Below are 16,291 nucleotides of genomic sequence, written 5' to 3'. Positions count from 1 at the left end.
GCTGGTCTTGAACTCCTGACCTCAGGTGATCCATCTGCCTCAGCCTCCCAAAGTGCTGGGATTACAGGCGTGAGCCACTGCACCCGGCCTATGGTGAATAAATTTTCAACAAAGGCGGTGAGACATTGCATTGGGGGAAACGACAGTTTATCAACAAGGGGTGCCAGGACAGGTGGATGTTCCTACACACAGAAAAGATGTTCACTCCATATGAAAAGTTAGCCCAAATATGGACTGTATATCTAAATGTCAACAAACATAAAATATAGCAGAAGATCACAGAAGAAATATGAGAGAAAATCTTTACAATATCTGGTTGGGCTAAGAGTTTGTTTTTGAGACAGGGTTTCTGTCACCCAGGCTGGAGTGCAGTGGTACAATCATAGCTGACTGCAGCCTCGACATCACGGGCTCAAGTGATCTGCCTACCTCAGCTCAGGAGTTCTTAGGATAGCAAAGGCATGCACCATGTGGAAAAAACTACTGCACTAGAATAAAAGGTTTTGCCCTTGAGAAGACATCATTAAGAAAATGAAAGACAAATCACATAAAATGTCGGCCAATCACCTTTTTTTTTTTGGAGACAGAGTTTTGCTCTTGTTGCCCAGGCTGGAGTGCAATGGGGCAATCTCAGTTCACTGCAGCCTCTGCCTTCTGGGATCAAGCGATTGTCCTGCTTCAGCCTCCCAAATAGCTGGGACTACAGGCGTGCACCACCACACCCAGCTAATTTTTGTATTTTTGGTAGAGACGGTTTTTTTGCTATGCTGGCCAGGCTGGTCTCGAACTCCTGGCCTCAGGTGATCTGCCCGCCTGGGCCTCCCAAAGTGCTGGGATTACAGGCGTGAGCCACTGCGCCCGGCCTCATGTATCTGATAAAGGACTGTATACAGGATATGTAAGTACTCATAACTCAATCAGACAGCCCAATTAAAAATGAGCAAAAGATTTAAATAGGTTTCTGCCCAGGAAGACTCATTGGGGAAGTGCAAGTGCGACCCACAGTGTGACACACTGCTTCACACTCATACAGCTGGGATCAAGCACAGCAGGTATTGCCGAGCCTGTGGCCACCTGGAGCAGCCCAGCATTGCTAGGGGGTGCAAAGTGGCACACCTACATTGGAAAACATTTGGGGACTTCCACTCAGGAATCTACTCAAGAGAAATGAAAGCACATATTCATGAAAAGGCTTAATGCAACATTTATAATGGTTTATAATGTTCGTAAATGTTTATGGCAGTATTATTCATAATGGACAAAAAAGAAACCAAATGTTTGCCAACTGGAATGGTTACAAACAAAATGTATACCCACACAATCAAATCTTTTTATTTTATTTATTTATTTATTTATTTTGACAGAGTCTCGCTCTGTTGCCCCAGCTGGAGTGCAGTGGCGGGATCTCCGCTCACTGCAAGCTCCGCCTCCCGGGTTCAGGCCATTCTCCTGCCTCACGCTCGCGAGTAGCTGGGACTATAGGCACCTGCAACCACGCCCGGCTACTTTTTTGTATTTTTAGTAGAGACGGGGTTTCACGGTGTTATCCAGGACGATCTCGATCTCCTGACCTTGTGATCCACCCGCCTCGGCCTCCCAAAGTGCTGAGATTACAGGCGTGAGCCACCGCACCCGGCCACAATCGAATCTTAAAAGGATAAAATACTCTCTAAAACATGAGTGAGCCTCAAAAACATTACATAGTGTAATCGTCATTTATGTTAAATGTCCATCAAAGGCAAGTTTATAGATACTGAAAGCAGGTCTGCGATTGCCTAGGACAGGGTGTAGGGTGTGGGTGGTGGGAGCAGGTATCAACTGAAAATAGCTCAAAAGAATTTTAGGGCTGGGCAGAGTGGCTCATGCCAGTAATCCCAGCATTTTGATAGGCTCAAGTGGGTAGATCACTTGAGCCCAGGAGTTCCAGACTAGCCTGAGCAACATGGTGAAACCATGTCTCTACAAAAAATACAAAACATTAGCTGGGTGTGGTGGAGCACACCTGTAGTCCCAGCTGCTTGCGAGGCTGAAGCAGGAAGATCACTTGATCCTACGAATTTGGGGCTGCAGTGAGCTACAACTGTGCCACTGCACCTCAACCTGGGCAGCAAAAACAAAAGAAAAACGAAAGGACCCACCATGCTATACGTTCACAGGGCTCTGGCTCCTGTGGGTCTGACCGCCACACCCCAGCAGGATGGGGAAACAGGAGTATGTTCCACACTGGGGTGCAGTGTCCCCAGCCAGGCCCGGGTATGGGAGACTCCAGGGAAGCACCTCTGTCCTTCAGAACACTGCAGGGGTAAAAGGAGGCCGGTGGGGATGGAGAGGTGTGTCCTCCCAAAATTTATATGTTGAAATCCTGATGCCACAGTGATGTTACCAGGAAATGGGGGTTTGGGGAGGTAATGAGACTATCACATACCGAAGGACGCCGTCCTCACCAGGCACCCAATCTGCTGGCACCTTCTGGGACTTCCCAGCCTCCAGAGCAATGAGAAATTTCTGTTGTTTATATGCCAGCCAGTGTATGGTGTTCTTGATAGCAGCCCAACTGGACTAAGACAAGACCAGTTCTATTGATGAAGAGAGACTCCAACTTAATGCAGTGTATGCAACATCATTTGATTCTTGCTCTGTCACCTAGGCTGGAGTGCAGTGGTGCGATCTTGGCTCACTGCAAGCTCCGCCTCCCGGGTTCAAGTGATTCTCCTGCCTCAGCCTCCTGAGTAGCTGAGACTACAGGCACCCACCACCACGCCTGGCTAATTGTTTTGTATCTTTAGTAGAGATAGGGTTTCACTGTTAGTCAGGATTGTCTCGATCTCCTGACCTTGTGATCCACCCGTCTCGGCCTCCCAAAGTGCTGGGATTAGAGGCCTTAGCCACCGCACCCGGCCTGGATTCTAATTGTTTTTAAAAAGAATTCACAATACAATCAAGGAAAACATACCTGTGGAAGCTGGTGGCAGTGCTGCTTTGGCCTTTGTGGTGTTTGGAGACTCCGGTGCGTGTGTCGTGGTCTTGCCCCCTCCCACTGCATGAACGTGGGTCTGTGTGATCCACAGGGCAGGCCAGGTGATAAAGACACTGTGGATCCCTCCTAGGTGTCTGCTCTCCCTCTGCCTGAGGCCTCCCTTGGGGGAAGCCAGCTGCCTTGCTCTGAGTAGCACTAGGGAGAGGCTGGGGGCTGTGGGTGGCAGGGAGCTAAATCCTCCCGCCAACAGCTTCCCGAGGACCTGAGGCCTCCTGCCACAGCCCTGTGCACAGGATCTGAAGCCTTCCAGACACCACAGCCTGGTGCCAGTGTGGCCTGATGAGAGCGGCAGCCAGAACCGCCCAGCTGAGTTGCTCTCTGATCCTTGGACACTGTGTAAATGATAAATGTTGATTATGTGAAGCTGCTAAATTTCAGAGTACTTTTTGTTTTTGTTTTGAGACAGAGTCTTACTCAGTTGCCTGGGTTGGAGTGCAGTGGCGCGATCTCGGCTCACTGCAACCTCTGCCTCCCGGGTTCAAGCAATTCTCTTGCCTTAGCCTCCTGAGTGGCTGGGATTACAGGCGCACACCACCATTCCTGGCTAATTTTTGCATTTTTAGTAGAGATGGGTTTTTACCATGTTGGTCAGGCTGGTCTTGAACTCCTGACCTCATGATCCACCCGCCTCGGCCTCCCAAAGTGCTGGGATTACAGATGTGAACCACCACGACTGGCCCAGGGTACATCTTTCGGAGTAATAAATTACAAGTAACATGTGTTTGGAATTTTCTATAACAGTTTTGTTTTGTTTTTTTGAGACAGAGCTTCGCTCTTGTTGCCCAGGCTGGAGTGCAATGGCGTGATCTCGGGTCACCGCAACCTTCATCTCCTGGGTTCAAGCGGTTCTCCTGCCTCAGCCTCCCGAATAGCTGGGATTACAGGCATGCGTCACCATGCCCAGCTAATTTTGTATTTTTTTAGTAGAGACGGGATTTCTCCATGTTGGTCAGGCTCATCTCGAACTCCCAACCTCAGGTAATCCACCCACCTCGGCCTCCAAAAGTGCTGGGATTACAGGCGTGAGTCACCACACCCAGCCAACAGTGTTTTGTTTTGTTTTGTTTTGTTTTTTGAGATGGAGAGTTTTGCTCTTGTTGCCCAGGCTTGAGTGCAATGGCACTATCTCAGCTCACCACAACCTCCACCTCCTGGGATAAAGCGATGCTCCTGCCTCAGCGTCCCGAGTAGCTGGGATTACAGGCATGCGCCACCACACCCGGCTAATTTTGTATTTTCAGTAGAGAAAGGGTTTCTCCATGTTGGTCAGGCTCATCTTGAACTCCCGACCTCAAGTGATCCGCCTGCCTTGGTCTCCCAAAGTACTGGGATTACAGGCATGAGCCACCGCACCCAGCCAACAGTTTTTTTTGGTGGTTGTTTTTTGAGATGGAGTTTCGCTCTTGTTGCCCAGGCTGGAGTGCAATGGCATGATCTCAGCTCATTGCAACCTCCACCTCCCAGGTTCAAGCAATTCTTCTGCCTCAGCCTCCTGAGTTTGAGTAGCTGGGATTACAGGTGCCCACCACCACGCCCAGCTAATTTTTTTTTGTATTTTTAGTAGAGACAGGGTTTCACCACATTGACCAGTCTGGTCTCTAACTCCTGACCTCAGATGATCCACCTGCCTCGGCCTCCCAAAATGCTGAGATTATAGGCATGAGCCACCGTGCCCCGCCAACAGTTTTTTTTTTTTTTTTTTGAGACGGAGTCTAGCTCTGTCACCCAGGCTGGAGTACAGTGGCGCAATCTCAGCTCAATGCAAGCTCCACCTCCCGGGTCCACGCCATTTTCCTGCCTCAGCCTCCCGAGTAGCTGTGACTACAGGCACTCACCACCATGCCCAGCTAATTTTTTGTGTTTTTAGTAGAGACAGGGTTTCACTGTGTTAGCCAGGATGGTCTCGATCTCCTGACCTCGTGATCAGCCTGCCTCAGCCTCCCAAAGTGCTGGGATTACAGGCGTGAGCCACCGCGCCCGGCCCAACATTTTTTTTTTTTAAAAGCATTTGGGTTATTGGAAAGTCGGGCAACATGATCACCTGCACAGCAGGCTCTGAGTCTTTAACAGTGAAGCATTTCACACCTGATTAGGAAACGCTGTGCTGATGACATGGCACTGACAGTGTAACTCAGTTACAGAAACAAACATCCCTCCAACATTGAGAAATTTTCAAAAGACACCAAGCTCGGTATTTTGCATAGTTCTGTCCCCAAAAATGCCCTCCTGTGTTCATGTCTGTGTCTGAACAAAGCAGCTGTGCGTGTGTGTGCGCGTGTGGTCTCCGCTTCTCTTGGTCAGCCTGGGTTCCCTGCCAGAAGCCTGGCAGTATGGGCCAAACAGACAGGGCCCTGTCTGCATGGAGCTCAAGAGTGATTAAAAGAGGCTGGGTGGCCGGACATGGTGGCTCACACCTGTAATCCTAGCACTTTGGGAGGCTGAGGGAGGAGGATCGCTTGAGCTCAGGGGTTCAAGACCAGCCTGGGCAACATAGTGAGACCCCGTCTGTACAAGAAATAAAAAATTAGCTGGACATGGTGTTGCACACCTGTAGTCTCAGCTACTCGGGAGGCTGAGGTGGGAGGATTGCTTGAGCCCAGGAGATCAAGGCAGCAGTATGCTGAGATTGCACCACTGCACTCCAGCCTGGGCAAAAGAGCAAGACCCTGTCTTGAAAAAAAAAAAAAAAAAGAAAAAAAAAGCCACCCCGGTGGCTCATGCCTGTAATCCCAGCGCTTTGGGAGGCTGAGGTGGGTGGATCACCTGAGGTCAGGAATTCAAGACCAGCTTGGCCAACATGGTGAAACCCTGTCGCTACTAAAAATACAAAAATTAGCTGGGCATGTTGGCTCACACCTGTAATCCTAACTACTCAGGAGGCTGAGGCAGGAGAATCGCTTGAACCTGAGAGGTGGAGGTTGCAGTGAGCCGAGATTGTGCCATTGTACTCAAGCCTGGGCGACACTGAGAATACGTCTCAAAAAAATAATCAATCAATAGAAGAGGCGTCCACGTTAACGAGTCCACAGTCCTAACAAGTGCTGCAGGCTGGACGTGGGGCAGCGTCCCACCCAGTGTCTGGTGCAGGGCATTTGGGGGCTTGGCCTCCAGGAGACGCGAGCCCAGGGTTGGGTGCGAACACTGCGGCCGTTCCTGATACTTCAACACGGCCCTTGTGGGCGAATGTGTGAAATCTCGGAACAAGTGGAGTGGGGAACAGGGCGTCTGCGGTGAAACCCAGGCTGAGGCAGCCCCTCATCTGCTCACGGTGCCAGGAGCTCCCTGCCTCCTGGTCCTCAGGAGCCGCGGGATTCCTCAGGGACACAAGGGTCTCTGCAGCGGTGCCTGCGCCAGGCTGCGCACGAATTCTGTCTCAGCCTGGAGAAAAAAACCTCCGCTGCGCCCTCGCCCACCACGAGCTTTCCGCGGGGCGTGGGCGTGCAAGGGGCTCCTCCTCGCCCCACAGCCCTGTCCTTCCACGGGTGACACCACGGCCCTGGAACGGCCCGCGCGCCGGCGCTCTCGCCCGTGTTTAACGAGAACTTAATCCCCGTGCCCGTTACCTCCCCGAAGTCCCGGGACTAGGTGACAAGACCCCGAAGCAAGAGTCGCAATCGGACCGACTGGCCCGGTGAGGGCAGCGCACTGCATCTGCGCGGGCTTCCACAGCCCACGCGGCCGCCGCAGGCCTCGAGTGGGCGCGGGTTGGACAGCGGCGAGAGGCGGGACCGCACCTCGCCTCCAGGGTGCGGGCGCCCTGGGCTCGCGTAGGGAAGTGCCCTGGGTTACAGAGGTGACCACTGACAGGGCTTGGGGTGGAAGGAGACGACGCCAGAACCCACGCGGAACGCGCCCACGAGGCCCAGCCGCAAGATGGCGACGGCGTGCCCCCGGCCACCCGCGCGCCACGCATGCGCCCTGGCCTTCCCCGCCCGAGTGAGCGGAAGTCTCGTGACCCCGGAAGTGACAGACAGGGCGGGCGGGGCGGGCGGGGCGGCCGACGACGTTCGTCATTTAGTGCGGGAGGGAGCCTGAACCGCGCGGCCGAACCCTCCGGTGAGTGGCCGTGGCGGGGCGGAGGCGGCGGGGCGGAGGCGGCGGGGCGGAGGCGGCGGGTCGGGGCGGGGACCGGCGGCGCCGGCGGGAGCGGGGGGCGCCGGGGTGGGGGCTTCCGCCTTTGTTCGCGCCCCGCCCTGAGCCCGCGGCAGGGTCTTGGCGGGCGGGGGCGCGGTGACAGCGGGCCAGGGCGGTGCGGGCTAGGGCGGGTCCGGGGCGGGACCGGGCGGCGGCGGCCCCGGCCCCACGTGCGGGTCCCGGGCCCGAGTGGCGGCGGGGGCCAGGGGAGTGCCGGCCCCTCCCGAGCGGCCCGGAGCTTCTTTCATGGCCGCCGAGGCGCGTGGGGCCCGGGCCAGACCTGAGGGCCCCTCCCTGGGGACGCGGGGGGCGCCGGGCCGGCAGCCGCGGTCCATCGCGTTCGGAGGCGACGCGGGGATTGGGGCGCGGCCTCCCCCAGCGCCTGGGCCACGCCCGGCGCGGATTGCGGGCCCTGCGGAAGTGCGGGCCGCGCCCTAGGATCCCGGCGCCTACGGCTATCCTCGCGCGGCGCAGAGGCCCCAGCGCCTGGAGGAAGCAGGGCGGCCTGGACCCTGGCCTGGGTGTCCCGGGTGTGCTGCTTCCTGAGCCACCTCCCAAGCTGCCGGGAAGGATCTGAGCCTGAAAGACCCCCCTGCCGGGTCAGTGCTGCCCCGGGCACTCCTGGCTTACGATCTACAAGAGGGCCCGAGAGTACTGAGTGGCTGTGGTAGCTCCCAAGTTGTAGGTCACAGACCCTCACAATTGTAGAGAAACCGGAGATACTTAGGATCCCCGTGTCCAGTTGGCCCCATGCGGTATTCTGGCTGCCCCTAACATCCGAGCTCCAGGGGCATCCTGTTTGAAGGATGAGGCTGAGCGGACCACACACGTTTACGTGTGACTACCACGGCCAGAGGAGCCTCCCTATGGAGGGATACCGAGCCCCGTTACCCCGTAGGGCGAGGGCCTGGGCAGCTCAAGAGCGGCAAGACCCTAAAAGAGGGTTTAGTGTGGGCCCTGCCAGTTGATTCTGGGGCCTGCTAGCCCCGGCCCACACATACAGGGGGGTGCTGCCTCCTCCATCGTGGAGGGGGAGGTGTGCCCTCTCTCCCCAGGGCCGGCTGCAGTTCCCATTTTGTCTTAGATGCTATACCTGGGGTGGGGGCACCTCACACTGCTCCAGAGGATGCCCCTGAGGAGGAATCGGGGGGGTGGAGAGGAGCGAAGGTGGCCCCCGTGGAGCCCTTTTGGAGCTCTGGCTGCAGCCCACACTCGTGCTCAGAAGTGCGCCTCCTTTGGGGATCCAGGTCCAAGGCCTGTCACCGTCCCGCCCACAGGTGTCCCGACCCAGGCTAAGCTTGAGCATGGCTGAGCAGGAGCCCACAGCCGAGCAGCTGGCCCAGATTGCAGCGGAGAACGAGGAGGATGAGCACTCGGTCAACTACAAGCCCCCGGCCCAGAAGAGCATCCAAGAGATCCAGGAGCTGGACAAGGACGACGAGAGCCTGCGAAAGTACAAGGAGGCTCTGCTGGGCCGCGTGGCCGTTTCCGCAGGTGAGTCTGGGCTGCGGGAGCCGGGTGGCCGCCCGTTCACTCCAGCTGTCTTGCCGCTCCCCAGCCCCTACTTCCACTGGTGGGGGTGGGGCCCTCACCTGCTGTCACTCCCCAGACCCCAACGTCCCCAACGTCGTCGTGACTGGCCTGACCCTGGTGTGCAGCTCGGCCCCGGGCCCCCTGGAGCTGGACCTGACAGGTGAGTGCCCTGCGGCCGCGGGGGTTCGGGCGGCCCCTGGTGGGGATCTCGGGAAGTGCAGCCAGGGGGCCGTGCAGGGCTGGGGCTTCGCGCAGGGCTGGGGGCCCCGGGGCTGCTGGGCAGTCATTGAGGGAGAGGTCCCCCCAACAGGTGACCTGGAGAGCTTCAAGAAGCAGTCGTTTGTGCTGAAGGAGGGTGTGGAGTACCGGATAAAAATCTCTTTCCGGGTAAGCTACAGGCTGCTGTGGCCAGGGAATGGAGGCGGGGCTAGGGCTGGGGTCCGGGCCGACCTTCCCTGATTTGCTTCGGGTCCTGCAGGTTAACAGAGAGATAGTGTCCGGCATGAAGTACATCCAGCACACGTACAGGAAAGGCGTCAAGAGTGAGTGGGGCCCCAGGCAGGGCAGAAGGGGCCGCGTGGGTGCGTGCTGCCAGGCGGGGAAGCAGGGCCGCTGACCGCCCTCTTCCTTGTGCCGCAGTTGACAAGACTGACTACATGGTAGGCAGCTATGGGCCCCGGGCCGAGGAGTACGAGTTCCTGACCCCCGTGGAGGAGGCACCCAAGGGTATGCTGGCCCGGGGCAGCTACAGCATCAAGTCCCGCTTCACAGACGACGACAAGACCGACCACCTGTCCTGGGAGTGGAATCTCACCATCAAGAAGGACTGGAAGGACTGAGCCCAGCCAGAGGCGGGCAGGGCAGACTGACGGACGGACGACGGACAGGCGGATGTGTCCCCCCAGCCCCTCCCCTCCCCATACCAAAGTGCTGACAGGCCCTCCGTGCCCCTCCCACCCTGGTCCGCCTCCCTGGCCTGGCTCAACCGAGTGCCTCCGATCCCCCTCCTCAGCCCTCCCCTGCCCACAGGCCCAGCTTCCTCGGTCTCGTGTCTCGTTGCTGCTTCTGCCTGTGCTGTGGGGGAGAGAGGCCGCAGCCAGGCCTCTGCTGCCCTTTCCGTGCCCCCCAGGTTCTATCTCCCCGTCACACCCGAGGCCTGGCTTCAGGAGGGAGCGGAGCAGCCATTCTCCAGGCCCCGTGGTTGTCCCTGGACGTGTGCGTCTGCTGCTCCGGCATGGAGCTGGGGTGTGGGATGCAGGGCCTCGTGGGGGCCGGGCCGTCCTCCAGCCCCGCTGCTCCCTTGCCAGCCTCCTTGTCGCTGTCAGTCCCGTCTAACCATGATGCCTTAACATGTGGAGTGTGCCGTGGGGCCTCACTAGCCTCTAACTCCCTGTGTCTGCATGAGCATGTGGCCTCCCTGTTCCTTCCCCGATGGCGAACCCAGTGACCCAGGGACATGTGGGGTGTGCTGCTGCTGCTCCCCAGCCCACCAGTGCCTGGCCAGCCTGCCCCTCCCCTGGACAGGGCTGTGGGGATGGCTCCGGCGGCTTGGGGAAAGCCAAATTGCCAAAACTCAAGTCACCTCAGTACCATCCAGGAGGCTGGGTATTGTCCTGCCTCTGCCTTTTCTGTCTCAGCGGGCAGTGCCCAGAGCCCACCCCCACCAGAGAGCCCTCGATGGACAGCCTCACCCACCCCACCTGGGCCCAGCCAGGAGCGCCCCGCCTGGCCATCAGTATTTATTGCCTCCGTCCGTGCTGCCCCTGGGCCACTGGCCTGCCGCCTGTTCCCCCAGGCTCTCAGTGCCACCACCCCCGGCAGGCCCTCCCTGACCCAGCCAGGAACAAACAAGGGACCAAGTGCACACATTGCTGAGAGCCGTCTCCTGTGCCTCCCCTGCCCCATCCCCGGTCTTTGTGTTGCGTCTGCCGGGCTCAGGCAGAGGCGCCTGTCCCTGCTTCTTTTCTGACCGGGAAATAAATGCCCCTGAAGGAGCTGGGGGTGTCTGCTGCTTGGCATCTCCAGGATGTGGCAGGGGAGGGCCTGGCTCCTCTGCTGCCTCACGGGCTTTAGGAGACAAAAGGGAAGATGGGGACCCTGGTGGGGTGGTGGGAAGGGAAGGACAGGGCCCCCTTGAAGTGCTGTCGCTGCTGGGCCCCTTGCAACTATCTGGGGAGAAAGGAATGTGACTCCCAGCTACAGCAGCCCTAGGCAGCAACAGTCTACAGCAGTGCAGAAGGCCTTGGCTGGGGTTGCCTGTCCTTGCTAAGGGAATGGGGAGACGGGCCTGGCCTGTGCAGCTCAGATGCTGCCAGAGGGAGAGCTGCTTGATTCCCTGGCCGGGCTCGGAGGTGTCGAGTCGGCCCGGCTGTGAGTGGGCCCTCCAATGACTGGATCCCAAGGAAACCCAGGGAGGAACAGGCCCAAGCCAGGGTCGGCCTTGTGGCCCCTGGTGCACGTGGGTGCAGCTGTGGCTGAGGCAGGAAGTAGGTGCCCAGGCAACGGGGGCCACAGAGGCGCCTAGAGCATTAGCCCGCCACAGCCGCAGCCAAGTGCCCTCCAGGATCGGGCAGTGCCAGGAGCCCAACAGTGAAAAGGCTTGGTGTGATGGGATCGACAGGAGACTGAGGGCATCCTCACTGCGGTGTGGCGCAAAGGGACTACTAGGGGAACCACACAGGGCCTCCTGAGGCAAGTGCGCTCAGCCAGGGGCCCCAACTGCTGCAGCATCCAGGAAGCCCAGCTCCTCCGTGTCTGCAGTCACATGGGGGTGGCACTGCCTCCTCTTTGAGCACCATCTCCAAGAGCCCCCGGGAACTTCAAACCCATGCCCCTCTACCCTGCAGGGGGAAGAGGCAGATGAGTAACCAAGAACCACTTAGAAGTGTCCATTCAGAAAGTCTCCTTTTTCTGGCCTGATGCCAGTTTCAAAATCTGCCTTCTGTGGTAAGGTGTTGAGAAAAATATTTCACACAGAGGCAGCTGCTACCCCGGGGCCCTCCTACTGGTTATTCTGACACAGGCCATACTGCTCCGGGATTTATCAGCAGGGTGGGCCCCACAAGGGGCTTATCGCCAGCTGGGGTGGACAGGGAGATGCCCTCATGCTTCAGGTCACTAACCACACACCTGTGCCAGGGCAGTGCGTGCAGGCACCACTGCCTCCTTGCCCCATCCTTGCCAGGCCTTTGTGGGGGCCACAGAGGCTGAGCCTAGAGCTGACCCTGTGTCAGACACCCCAACAGAATGGTGCCTTCCTGCAGAAGCTGGTCCGGACCCAGATCTGAGAGCAGCCATAGAGAAAGGCTGGGTCAGTCCCCAGCCCTTGATTCCGCAGGGAGCAAAGACCCTATCGAGCCTTTCCCAGAACTGCTACTAGCCCCAAGCGAGGTGGTCTCGTGTCGCATTGCTGCTTCTGCCTGTGCTGTGGGGGAGACAGGCGGTGGGGTGGTGAAACCACAGGATGCAGGCTAATCCCACTGGACAGACACCAGAACAGCCAGGGAGGGTGAGCTCCAGTGCAGGAGCCCCTGCCAGACAGTTTCCCCCACACCCCATGCTCCAGGGGAGTCCCCAAGCCCAGTGCCAGGGTGTTGTCAGCAGTTTGGCTCATCGGGCAAGGGCCTTCTGAGCTTGGGCTGAGCCAAACGGCTTCACCTTCTTGCTCCTGGATTTTCCCAGCTTTGCTAGACATGTGAACTCAGACCCAGGTGCCAAGCTGTATGGGCATGCTGCCAGCAGCCAGGACTTTGGGCTGGCCCCTCCCCTGGTGCAGGATAACATGAGGTGGCACCTGCACAGTGGGTATGACGTGTCTCTTGGGTCCCAAGTCTAACCTGATCCTCGTGGCCCCACCTGGGACCTGTTTGTACTGCCTGGCGCTCCAGACAGGCCTCCTCGCCTCCAGCAGCCTGCGCCTGCAGTCTCCTCTCCCAACCTCCACAGGTCCGTGGCTCCCAGCAGTCCCCTAGCATCCACCTCCTCAGCCACCCCCAGGTGGACACTTCTTCCATTCAGGAGGGTGACAAGTCACAGTGCCAGCCAGTGCTAGGTCAGGGTCTGGGATGTGACCAACTAACCACGGGTTACTGTGGTTTCTGAGAAGCTTCTCTGTGCCCAACACTGCGCTGCACCATAATGAGCGCCTGCCACACTCCGCAGGGCCCACACTTACCACCGCGCTGCTGCTGGATTTCTCACCTCCACTCCGGGCACAGCGGGCTGCTGCTCAGTAGGAACACAGGAGGGACCTCGGAGCACTGCCCAGGTATCCATGAGCCTGCTGTTACCCCCACCACACCTTCGACCGGACTGAAGGTTGAAAGGGAGCTGTTTTGCTCTGAGAACTCTACTTTTAAGAGTAGTAGCTGGCCAGAAGCAGATCACTTGAGCTCAGCAGTTCAAAACCAGCCTGGGCAACACAGGGAGACCCCATCTCTAAAAAAATAAAAATTAGGTGGGCACGGTGGTGCACAACTGTAGTCCCAGCTACTCAGGAGGCTGAGGCAGGAGGATCACTTGAGGCCAGAAGGCAGAGGCTGCAGTGGGCCATGACTGCACCACTGTGCTCCAGCCTGGGTGACAGAATGAGACCCTGTCTCAAAAGAGTAATATTGTACACACAGTACATTTCAAAAACTGCATCAATCAAATCACTTAATCACTAACCAGTTGGCTGGGCATGATGGCTCACGCCTGTAATCCCAGCACTTTGGGAGGCCGAGGCAGGAGGATCACGAGGTCAGGAGTTCGAGACCAGCCTGACAAACATGGTGAAACCCTGTCTCTACTAAAAATACAAAAATTAGCCAGGGTTGGTGGTACAAGCTTATGATCCCAGCTACTCAGGAGGCAAAGGCAAGAGAATCGCTTGAACCTGGGAGGCAGAAGTTGCAGGAGAATCGCTTGAACCTGGGAGGCGGAGGTTGCAGTGAGCCAAGATCACGCCACTGCACTCCAGCCTGGGCAACAGAGAGAGACTCTGTCTCGAAAAAACAAAAAACAAACAAAAACCAACTAACCAACATTTAATGGATCCCTTCTCCAAGCCTGAGACTCCCTAAAGGATGTCTGGAGCACCTGTGATGATCCAAAGAAATACCAGCCACAGGGGGGCTCTGACCCCCAAGGGCACACTCCTCGAAGGGCCTGGGCATGAGGTGAACACGGCCCATCTTCTCACCCTAGGGTTAGAAGGCACAGGAGCAGGCCTCAGGAAAAGGACGTCAGCCCTCTGCAGGTGCCCAGCGGAACCAGCCTGCATTCTTGGGGGCAGGACCCATGCCCTGCACATTTCCATCCACTCAACAACCCCCATAGAGGGCGTCTCAGGCCATTGCAGACCAGGCTTCCTCCTCCAGCCTTACCAGAGTCCACCTTTGCTGCACCTTGTCAGGTTGGTGTAGGAAGCCATTCCAAGGGCAGAGGCACCTTGAGAGGACCCTATGGGCAGCCATGGCATCTAAGATACTGTGATTCGGCTGAGCGTGCTGGCTCACACCTGTAACCCCAGTGCTTTGGGAAGCTGAAGAGGGGAGGATCCTTTGAGGTCCGGAGTTCAAGACCACCCTGAGCAACACAGCAAGATCCTGTCTTTAAAGAAAAAAAATGCTGCCATCTATCTAGGTTAGTGCTGGTTGGGCACCTGGTTTTCACAGGAGAATGTCAGGTCGGCCACAGCCACCTGGGCTGCTGTTATGTAGCCCTGCCCTCTGCTGCCCTGGCTAGACCTTCACCCACACTGAGGTGTGTTCCACTGGCCCAGAGCCAGCCTGAGACTCATCCATGGCCACTGGGATCCTTGCCTGGTCTGTGTGCCTTGAGTATTCTCCACTTGGTCCCAGTTTTCATTGTCTGTGAACACTTTTCCTTTTTACTTTACTGTATGCTCTGGCCTAAGCTGCCGCCAAACCATCACAAGCTAATCAACATTATGGTATGGCAAATCTCTTCACTCTTTCCCCAACAGTGGACAAAACACAAGCTCCAATATTTAGGCATCTGAACCCTGACCTCGTATCTAGATGTGGTACAAATGTGGGGTGGGGTTTTATATAAGATACAGGGTCTCTGTCACCCAGACAGAAGTGCAGTGGTATGATCATGGCTCACTGCAGCCTCCACCTCCTGGGCCCAAGCTATTCTCCTGCCTCACCCTCCAAAGTAGCTGAGATTATAGGCATGCAACACCATGCCCAGCTTGTCTCAGGCCCCAAATTGTGGTCTATACAACAGCTCATGGCAACCACAAAAACGTTGGAAGATAGTGCAGTGACCTGAAGCAATTTCCATCGTCCAGAGAGCAGAAGGGACAATGCCTGCAATCAAAACCATTTATGAAGAGATGGTGTTTCCTGAGTGGGCTCCAGGCCAGTGCTCAGGGAGGGACATACTCATATTCCTTCTAGGCCGGAAAAGTCACCCAGAGGAAGCAGACAGTTCTCCCAGCAGGTACAACTTATGCTGCTGACTGACCTTTGCTCCACTGGCACTGCGGGGAAGGGCACAGGGGACCCAGTCTTGACCACAAGGAACTCATATTCTAGTGGAGGGAGTTCCCTGTGGGAAGGAGAAGCATGTTCTCAGGAACAACTGATAAACAGAAACTCTCAAAGTACAAAAGCAACTTGCTCTACGTTTTGCCATTTCAAAAATCAGGATGCTATTGCAGTCAATGTGTATACATTTAACGTGGGAGTACCTCCCTTTTGCCTGCCAAGTTTCAACTTTAAAATCAGTGGTGGTGCCGATTCCCAGCAGAGGAAAGTGAGGAGGAATGGAGAGGGCAGGCACCTGGGGAAAAGGGGAGCGGCAGATTCCAGGCAGTGAGGGAGACGGAGGGCTGCCAGTGTCCAACAGTAACAAAATGCAGACCATCTATGTAAAGTTTCTAAAAGCCACGTTAAAAGATAAAAGAGGAGGCCTGGTGCGGTGGCTCACGCCTGTAATCCCAACACTTTGGAAGGCCAAGGTAGGTGGATCACCTGACGTCAGGAGTTCGAGACCAGCCTGGCCAACATGGTAAAACCCTGTCTCTACTAAAAATACAAAAATTAGCTGGGCATGGTGGCAGATGCCTGTAATCCCAGCTACTCGGGAGGCTGAGGCAGGAGAATCACTTGAACCCAGGAGGCGGAGTGAGCCGAGATCGCCCACTGCACTCCAGCTTGGATGACAAAGTGAGATTCTGACTCAAAAAAATAAAAAATAAAAATTTAAAAAAAAGGAAATTTTTATTATTTTTTGAGATAGGTTGTCCATCTGTCACCCAGGCTGGAGTGCAGTGGTGGGATCATGGCTCACCGCAGCCTCAGCCTCCTGGGCTCTAGTGATTCTCCCACCTCCACCTCCCAAGTAGCTGGGACCACAGGTGCACACCACCGTGCCTGGCTAATTTTTTAAATTTATTTTTTGTAGAGACGAGTGTCTCACTATGTTGCCCAGGCTGGTCTCGAACTCCTGGGCTGAAGGGATCCTCCTGCCTCGGTCTCCAAAAGTGGTGGGATTACAGGAGTGAGCCACACAGCACCTGGCCTCAATATTATTATGTAATCCAACGTATGCATACATAGTATTTCAACATGTAGT

At 56.6% G+C, this 16,291-nt stretch overlaps 1 protein-coding gene across 4 annotated transcripts; it reads left to right on the top strand.

Moving 5' to 3' along the window:
• Positions 1-6,955: 6,955 nt before the first annotated feature.
• Positions 6,956-10,698, top strand: ARHGDIA (Rho GDP dissociation inhibitor alpha). 4 transcript variants are annotated; one of them, XM_002827957.6, is made up of 6 exons: positions 6,956-7,093; positions 8,449-8,665; positions 8,781-8,864; positions 9,015-9,091; positions 9,183-9,246; positions 9,344-10,698. In XM_002827957.6, the coding sequence occupies exons 2-6, from the start codon at positions 8,476-8,478 to the stop codon at positions 9,541-9,543; spliced, it is 615 nt and encodes a 204-aa protein (XP_002828003.1). In that variant the 5' UTR covers positions 6,956-7,093; positions 8,449-8,475; the 3' UTR covers positions 9,544-10,698. The 4 variants fall into 4 exon arrangements, with proteins under 4 accessions (XP_002828003.1, XP_009250443.1, XP_009250444.1 ...); XM_009252170.4 differs by lacking the exon at positions 6,956-7,093 and adding an exon at positions 7,407-7,770; XM_009252168.4 differs by having other exon boundaries at positions 6,981-7,093; positions 8,781-9,091.
• Positions 10,699-16,291: the final 5,593 nt, after the last annotated feature.

This window comes from Pongo abelii, chromosome 19, assembly GCF_028885655.2.
Source record: "Pongo abelii isolate AG06213 chromosome 19, NHGRI_mPonAbe1-v2.0_pri, whole genome shotgun sequence".
NCBI lineage: Eukaryota > Metazoa > Chordata > Mammalia > Primates > Hominidae > Pongo > Pongo abelii.
The sequence above is the reverse complement of the archived record's forward strand: the minus strand, read 5'-3'. Positions and strand labels throughout refer to the sequence as shown.

Excerpts from the sequence above, each read along its gene's own strand:
- ARHGDIA (XM_009252168.4), top strand. The coding sequence starts at position 8,476 with ATGGCTGAGCAGGAGCCCACAGCCGAGCAGCTGGCCCAGATTGCAGCG. Across the intron at positions 9,092-9,182 it reads GGATAAAAATCTCTTTCCGG|GTTAACAGAGAGATAGTGTC; the intron begins GTAAGCTACAGG and ends CGGGTCCTGCAG. Across the intron at positions 9,247-9,343 it reads GTACAGGAAAGGCGTCAAGA|TTGACAAGACTGACTACATG; the intron begins GTGAGTGGGGCC and ends CTTGTGCCGCAG.